Source organism: Solanum tuberosum, unplaced genomic scaffold, assembly GCF_000226075.1.
Source record: "Solanum tuberosum cultivar DM 1-3 516 R44 unplaced genomic scaffold, SolTub_3.0 scf00104, whole genome shotgun sequence".
Classification (NCBI taxonomy): Eukaryota; Viridiplantae; Streptophyta; class Magnoliopsida; order Solanales; family Solanaceae; genus Solanum; species Solanum tuberosum.
This window is the reverse complement of record NW_006239030.1, coordinates 398,688-407,671: the sequence shown is the minus strand read 5'-3', so window position 1 is coordinate 407,671 and position 8,984 is coordinate 398,688. Positions and strand designations below refer to the sequence as shown.

The following is an 8,984-nucleotide window of genomic DNA, read 5'->3' as shown; positions in this document are numbered from 1 at the left end:
AGAAGGACGGAAAGTTGGCACTAAATTAGCATAATTTTAATTAGGTTACATCATCACCTTTTAAACCTTTTCATGTTAATGAATTATAGTGTGCTTCTAATCATTAAATAGAAATATTTTTAATTGCATAATGGAAGTATGACATTCTAGTATTTTGTCATCTCATGGTTGGTACTATATATGAAAATTTACAATGTTTATTGAGCCGCAATATGAGAAAATTAGAAATCATAAAGGAGAAAGAACAAAAGATTTTGCATTAATTATGTTAATTTTGTTTTGTGTTCTACCTTTAGTTTTCAAGATAATGGATGTCTTTCACCAAACAAATTCACAATGTTGAACTTCAAAGCACACGTTTCGTCTCATTTTTTATTTTATTTTTTCATCTAGTGTTCAAATCAGTTTGTGCAATTTTAATATATCTTTTATTGAAGTTCATATAAAAAATTACAACATTTTCAATTTTGCTCGAATTTAACCTTGAAACCTCGAGATCTTATTCCATTTTTTTAACCACTATAAAAAAGCATTGTTTTTTTTTCATCTATTGAATTATTTGAACGTTGGCCTATCGACCTTAATTAATTTCTGACAAGTTATCATACTTTAAGGTGATACAATTTTCAAAACTTCTAGTAGTGGTTAGACATGAATTTACCTTCAGCATTTGAAAATAATGAATTTTAACATTTGTAAATGTTAGTTTGACCCTGAGTATATGTAAATATTATGCTTTATTTTTTAACTTCAAGAGATAATTAATAATAATTGAAATAATGGCTGTTTTATCGTATTTTAATTTAAAGTACAATATTGATTTTTTCCCTCTTAGCTTAATCTTTGACTTAACATACAACCTCAATTACTCTATTTTTCATTCTATTTCAGCTCAAATATGTCCAAACACCCACTATGTAGTGCCGTAGTCTTTGTTGCTCACAAAGGTACGAGGTTTACTTTTTGTAGTTTTATTTGAATAAAAGTTTTTAAATAAAATTATTGAAGCTTGTAGACCTTTTTTTTTTTTTGGGTGAACAAAAATTACAATGTGTTATTCTTATGCGGTAATACAAGTTTTTGCAGAGATTGCCTCTCAAATTCGTGTTTTTTTTTTCTCTCGTTGCTCATTTAATAAAAAAATACGAGACAAAGTACCCTTAACTATGGCCTAATTTTGTTGGCAACACTAATCTTGCAGACATCTTTTTAGAATGTTTTGCCTTAAAAGCATAACTTTTGATTCGTAGGGCGAGACAACAGAATTTTTTTACCTTTGGGCATAATTTTTGTCACTAAACTTATACCCTATGCCATAAGTTGTGCCACTGAACCTATGCTCTTTGACTTAACTTGTGTCATTGAACTTGTGTCTTGGGGCATAACTTGAGTCACTAAACTTATGCGTTAGACTTAATTTCTTTGTGTTCAAATATAACTTGTGTCACTACACTTATGTCTTCGGACATGATCACTTGTGTTATGACTTAATTTCTTTTGTGTAAGGATATAATTTGAACCACACAGAAGCAATCATATTATTATCATAAGCACAAAAACTATTACATCAAGTACTGATCAATAGAAAAACCTAAAAGACTAAACTCTAAAGTAAATCTCAAGGGAAACTTATGATAGCAAACCATAAGCTCCCTTTCTAAATCTAAAATTACATTATACCGATCGATGTTTCGGATTATTATTCCCATCTCAAATCCATCAATCTATTACTTATATTATAAATCTCATATGTACAAAAACACACAAAACAACCCGGCAATATTAAAATTCACGACGAGGAACAATACCCCAAGTCATTATTTTCAAACACCGATGGAGGATTTCCCTCTAACAAGCAAAAAATAGGCGGAATTGTTAACGTCTCTTGTCCTCCATACACGTTCCAACAGAAGGGATCCAACACTAATTCGCCTTTAGCAGGCAAAAGTTCTATGTCTGAAAGTGTTATATTCGTGCAGGGGATAGTGTCACTACAAGCAAAATGCATTGGCGGGCTTCTAATATCATACGTTCCTTTAATACTTGAGTATTCAATATCTGAAACAGACACTGCTGAAGTCCGATTACTGCAGTCTTTCGAAAGACAGTAGAATTGATCGATTATAATAGGGTTACGTACATTGTCCATATGAATGTTGAGAAACGAAACTCCTGATACTGCTCCAAATCCGCCTTGCCATGTCTTGATCCTCACACCGTTGTCTGATTGTTTTATTACTGAGTCACGAACTGTGATGTTTGATACACATGCTCGCGAATTGTGGTTGCCTAAACTCCCAATGCTGTAAAATTAGAGTTTAAATTTTATGCACTGACAGTATTCAAAAGTTAAACAAGTCATTTGTACAACTACCTGATTCCATGTCCTCCAGGTCCACATGTAAGATTCCTAATATCCACATCGTAACATCCTGCTCCTATTGATACACAATCGTCACCTGGTATTTTAAATTTTGAGTCATTCCTCGAGAATCATGTCATTTGCATGTCAGATATATTGCAACCAGAGTCATAAATACTCGAAGTTAATTATCGTACCGTTAGAGATGAGGGAGTCATAAATTTCAACATTGCTGGTTTGCTCAATGTGAATGCCATCAGTGTTGGGACTCCATATGGGAGCTGTAATGTGTAGGGATTCAATATGCACATTCTTGCAGTTATCAAATCTGAAATTAAATTGGGGGCTATTCTTCATTTTAATTCCTTGCACCGTTAGATTTGAGCTCATGAAGAATCTAATGGCCTGCAATTTACGTACCAAATTAGAATTAATGAATTAATATAACCTTAATTCAAAAAAATCTACAATTAATTGCTAGAGATGCCTAGTGGTAGAAGTTTATTTTTTCACTTACAATTGGGCTGTCACATGGTCCAGGTAGTGTACTTCCATTAGGTCCCTGTCGTAGTTAAAGTGTACTGAGGATTAGATAATTTATTCATATATATGTGTGTGCAAAGATTATTGAAAATAACCAACGCATGGATTGTGGTAGGATAGTTGGATTTCTCCACCATTAATTAAAAAATTCGGGTTCGAGCTAGGGAAATAGAAAAAATCTTGTTGCGAGAGCTACCTCCAGAAATAAGCACTACAATACACGAATTCAAATTAATCGAATTTCAATACAGATACTGAACACCGAATAAAAAATAGAAAAAAAGATTATTGATATTAACCACTATCCCATAAATAGTAGAGTAAAAAGAAAGAAAAGTATCAACAAGGGTTGTGCTGGACTGATAAGTACTCATTCATCTTTAATAAAAAATCTCAATTCAAATTTTCTTAAATAAAAAATCACATTTATTAGGGAGTGTTTTACTCCAATATAGGACTTTTCAATAATACGGATACCAAACACTGATCCAGAAGAAAAAAAGTAAGTGGACACATAGATACTAGTCTAAACCCCAATCCCCATATATACATACCTTATGGGGTTTACAAGGAAGATTCCACCACTCTTGTCCTCTTCCATCTATGACGCCTCCTCCTTGTAATGACAACTCATTTACTCTATAGAATACCAGCCACTGCCTCTTACTCTTGTTGCTCCCCCACGACTCTGGTCCATCTGGAGGCATTATTGTTCCTTCCAACTTCCATATTGGCACACAAATTCAGTTATTTACATAATGCAAAATCATTCTATTCGTTTTAATTTAGGTGATATAGTTTAACTAAATATAAAATTTAAGAAAAAACATGTCATGCCAAGTTAGTTTTCGCTCTAAAAACGTACTATTAAGAGTACATCTAAATTGTTTCCTCCATTTTAATTTATTATATAATTTAACTGAATACAAAATTTAAGAAAGGTTTTTTTCCGTAAAAGCATGTTAATTAAGAGTAAAATGAGAAATTCACAATTAAATTATTTTTAAATATAATTTTTTTTTAAAATTAGAATATACTATAAATGATCAAACAGCTAACTCCACATAAAAAGGAACAGAAGGAGGAGGAGTAGAATAGACACAGTCCATCTATTTCATCTAATAATGTGACACTTTTCTCTCATTTTTAATATATTAAAAAAGAATGTCATCTGAAAAGTCTTTAATTTTAAAACTTTATATCCTTAATGACATGCTTATAAAGTTCTAAAGGTATTTTCGGTATTCATAAAAAAATCTTACTATTTCTTTCTTAATTTTGTGTTTAATTTTGATGTCAAATCAAACACAAAATTTGATGAAGGGAATGGAAAGAAAAGTAACAATTTTTCTCTAAAATATCTATATTATACTTAGATGAAATAATTTATAGTGAGACAAATTAATATATGTAACTCATTTGTCAAACTACATCACATACATTGGAAACGAGAAAATATATAGTTATATCTTAACGAGGTACCTGAAACACCAAGCCACTTTGACAAGGACCAGTAAATATAGTAGACTGAATCATAAAAGAGTAACCAACAGGAACATGAATAACAGCTGAGTCAACTTGGCAAGCAGCATCCCACGCTGCCTTAAAACCTTCAGTATCATCCGTAACACCATCCCCCACGGCACCAAAAGACCTCACATCATAAACCCCTTCGTCCCCCGCGGAGGGTGAAGGCTCGGGTGAAATTGAAGGGGGATACGATATGTGTGAATTATGCTTATGTTGTTTCTTGTTATTATGGTGACCGCGGTGTCCGTGGTGATGGTACCTAGCAGTAACAACATGACTACATAATAATAATAATAATAATGTAAATGTCAAGTAAAATGTAACAAGTAGGGTACTTGATAGTGATGCCATTTCAATTTGTGTAAGTGAACAAATTGATGAAAATGACTTGGTGTTGAAACGTTACTTTCAAATTAGATACTGAGGAATGAGGGAATTTCAAGAATTAAGGAAAAAGACTGTGAGTTGTTCAGAAAGTGGAAAGGAACTTAGCATTGGAAGAGTTTTTATTGAGGGAATTTTGTGTCAACTTGCACATAAATATATTACTATATTATATAGTACTAATAGGAAAAAAGTTAGTGTGAGTGTTTGTGTGTTTGAGCACTATAGTGCATGCAGAAGCCAAAAGGCTGAGTACATTTATCTATTTTTTGCCTTGTACTCATGGTTGACGTGCCCGTATATATAGCCGACTTCTTACATCCCTATAGTGTGGTATGCAAGATTTTGTTTAGACTAGTGTCACGACTAATAGTCTGTTTAGTCAAATTTCTAAAATTAACTAATTATTGAAAATGTTTTTTTTTAAAAGTAATTTTGGATCGTATTTGATCAATAAATTTTAAAAATACTTTTGAGCAATAATTAGTGTTTGATCAAAGATGTGTTTAATATATTAAAATGTCACTTGACAAACTTTAAGAAAATAAAAAAAGTTATGAATCTTATAATCTTAAACTAAAGATATGTTTAATATATTAAAATGTCATTTGAATAGTGTAATATTAAGTGTATCAGGTAGGAAGTTGGTGCAAAGAGTTATTCAATGAACTAAAAAAGAAAGTAAGACAAATAAATTAAAACAAAGGGACGATGCAGCCTTCGGCCGACGGGTTTATTTGTACTCAATGTAATTTCCATGTGGATTATAAACTTATATATAAAAATTCATTGAAATTGCAACAAAATATAGTAAATGTGTATCTATACTTATAAAGATACAAATTTTAAAATCCATCCCAATTAGTAGCATGTACATACAACATTAATTGAAGTTTTCGACAAAGCGGTGTTGGGCAACACCACTTGAAAGGATGCATGTCTCCGCTAGTGCAGACCTACATATATAGGTTTCTCTTCGGTGTCCATATCCACATTGGACCCCGATTAAATGTGAAAGAGGTTTCATATTAAGGGTAAAACGCTCTCTAACAAAGGCGAATCTATAGTTTGAAGACTCAAATCTGAAATCTCTGATTAAAGATAAATGAATACTTATCACTGGTAATGCAAACCTATTTACGGAGTATATATAACTTTATCAACAAGAGAAGTAACATTTACATTACATTAGTTAGAGTGGTTATTCTAGGCCTTATATATAGTTAAACCAAATAGTATACTGTTACAGGAAATAGGGCATTTAGACAGAAGACATTGGCCTTTTTAGAAGGCCGCGCATGCAGTGACTCTGCCCCCTTAGAAAATAAAAGCTAAAAACGGAATAACCAGAAGCCTTTGAGTGCGTGTGGTGGTGGGTGAATGGCCATTAACTTCAGAAAAGTCGTATATATATCGTGGCAGAGTCAGGATATTCATCAAGATCGAGTTTATATAATATGAAATAAAAATTAGAAAAAGGTTCAATATTAAATATATATACATTATTAACAATGTATATAATAAGCGGTATAATTCTCCGACTGAAAGAAATTCGAATAAACCCCTCCACGCTACCTGACTCCGCGCTCTTGTCTATATAACCCTCACCTAGATCCTTCGGCTAGCTACCCCATGTTATTCCCCATAACTTTTCACTTTTTTTCTCTGGTCCCAATTTTTTTATTTTCATTCCACTTTGGTCACAAATTAATACCCCTTCTGCCACACAGTAATTACTTTTTGTAATACCTGTAAAGATAATACTAGTTGCATATACTTTATTATAAACATTCCACAATTAATTGATACGTCTGATAAACGTTGGTACTGCCAGAGAATTTCAGAAAATTAAAGTAAACATAATTTAATTAGTACACTATTAGTGTGGTGACTAAGAAAGTAAGATTCTCCTCAGAGATGATCAGATTCGTCTTATGTTGAATCGCTCGATTCACTAAACCATTTCAATTTCACAAATTCAAAAAAAAGGTGCCAACACGGACATGGTTGAGTGGTTGGGAGGTGGATTTTCCACGTGAGAGATTTGATATTGAATTCAATATCTGTCTAGTATTCGTTCATGAACTTGTCGCATGAGACTTGTCTTTTGTGGTTGAAATTTTTTGTGTGATTTATAAGCTAATGTACAATGACAAGGTTACCACAAAGTGGTTAATAGTTATATATGCCATGACACTAATCACTACTAATTGACTGATGTAAGATACCAAATTAGTAAAGTTACATTGAAGGCAGAAAGCATGAATTTTTGTGGTCCTGAAAATACTTTACTTCCATATCGATCGATCAATCCTTTAACACAACTTCAAGACAAAGTTTGTGTTCAAAGGTGGAGGTAGGCTTTCAACTAGAGAGGTGTCAAATGGACGGATTTGATTAGTTGATAAATGGACAGATAATTGATTCACTTAAAAGTTATTTGGATTGAACTATATAGGCTAAAATGAAAGACAAACTCAAATTACCCTTTTTAAATTAAATTTTAATTATTTTTTAATAATTTATTAGTACCTAATAAAATTATATACTCCCTCCGTCCCATTTTATATGATGTACTTTGATTTGGCACAAACTTTAAGAAAAATGGAAATACTTTTAAAACTTGTGGTCCAAAATGAATGATAGAAATTTGTGTGGTTGTAAATCATTTCATTAAGGGTAAAAAAGACATTTTATAGGCAAATTGTTACTTAAAATAGAAATGTGTCATTCTTTTTGGGACTGACTAAAAAGGAAAGTAAGTCATATAAATTGGGACAGAGGGAGTACTATTTTTCTTTTTTTATGATTATGCATAACACATCAAATCAGATGGCCAAAATAATCCTTAAAGTATCATTCTTAGCAGAAAACATTCTATGAAAATTGTTAAATTTCAAATACTTAGAGGATGTTTTTTGCCAAAAAAGATATTTTAAGGATGTAATTTAAGTTTGGGGTGCAGTTTAAGAATGTTTTTGGTCAAAAACTCTATCAAATTATGTACTAAATATGAATAAAGTTTAAATTTAAAACTCATTTACTAATACTTAAAGTTATAGTCGATAAAATTCAACGACCAAACAAAAACCTAAAGCACATTGCAAAAACAAAAAGAGAGATTTTATGAGAAACTTTTTGGTCTGTTTCAACCTTTCGGTTGCACTTGCTAGTGCTGAATTATAAATTTATACATTCTAATCCACGTACACGTATATATGTGCAAGCACAAATATTTAAGTAATAAAAATAAAAGAGCAACTTTCACATATAGCAAACATAAAAATCATATTTGTATGTTATAACTATAGTTTGTAAAATTGCGCTCCATAGCAAATTTTATATTTGCTATGACTATTAATCTGTATATTTCGGTATACATATACATAAAAAAATTTGTATTTGGATCTATTTGTATATTTCGGTATACAAATGGGCCCTGTATTTGTATATTTCGGTATACAAATAGGTCCTGCATTTGTATATTTCAGTCTATTTGTATATTTTGGTATACAAATGGGTCCTGCATTTGTAAAATTTCGGTGTACAAATGGGTCCTGCATTTGTATATTTCAATATATAAAATGGGTCCTGCATTTGTATATTTCGGTCTATTTGTATATTTCGGTATACAAATGGGATGGATGGCAAAAAAAAATGGGATGTTTGCTGCGAATTACAAATAAAATAAACTATAGCTATATCATTTAATTTGAATTAATAGTTTGCTATTTCATACAATTTTCCAAAATAAAATAGCATAACATACATGAATGTTTCATTTATAAATTATTGTGAAGAAAGAAAAGTGGTATATAAATTAGGGCAAACTACATAAATCCCACTAGTTTAGGTCTTAATTACTAAGATTTCCGATAGTTTCAAATATTACTTCCTCTACCATATTTCATACTTAGGATACATGGGTTTGAATCCGTGAGATACGTGTATCTGCCAAATTTTAAAATCGAGATACTTATTTTATCTATTTAAATTAATTAGTTGTAACTGATTTCCTTAATTAGAGGAGTAATTGAGGATTTTCAGATTACATGGACAATTAATTCTAGAAATTTAAATTAATCAAATCCCTTAATATAAGGTGGAAATCAAGGAGTGTATATATGTTTAATTAATTTTATTTTATTATTCTTTGAAATAATAA

The 8,984-nt window shown here is 31.2% G+C and overlaps 1 protein-coding gene across 1 annotated transcript; it reads right to left on the bottom strand.

Moving 5' to 3' along the window:
• Nucleotides 1-1,760: 1,760 nt before the first annotated feature.
• LOC102592579 (polygalacturonase At1g48100) lies at nucleotides 1,761-4,909 on the bottom strand. Its single transcript, XM_006349187.2, has 6 exons — nucleotides 4,388-4,909; nucleotides 3,460-3,627; nucleotides 2,880-2,924; nucleotides 2,560-2,767; nucleotides 2,375-2,459; nucleotides 1,761-2,303 (listed from the first exon to the last, which is right to left on the bottom strand). The coding sequence occupies exons 1-6, from the start codon at nucleotides 4,784-4,786 to the stop codon at nucleotides 1,790-1,792; spliced, it is 1,419 nt and encodes a 472-aa protein (XP_006349249.1). The 5' UTR covers nucleotides 4,787-4,909; the 3' UTR covers nucleotides 1,761-1,789.
• Between the last annotated feature and the right edge of the window lie 4,075 nt (nucleotides 4,910-8,984).

What these genes read in the sequence shown, in the direction of transcription:
- LOC102592579 (XM_006349187.2), bottom strand. Translation starts at nt 4,786, where the DNA reads ATGGCATCACTATCAAGTACCCTACTTGTTACATTTTACTTGACATTT. An exon ending in TTCCTTGTAAACCCCATAAG is followed by an intron (nt 2,925 to 3,459) that starts GTATGTATATAT and finishes TAACTACGACAG; the next exon opens with GGACCTAATGGAAGTACACT. An exon ending in GACCATGTGACAGCCCAATT is followed by an intron (nt 2,768 to 2,879) that starts GTAAGTGAAAAA and finishes CGTAAATTGCAG; the next exon opens with GCCATTAGATTCTTCATGAG.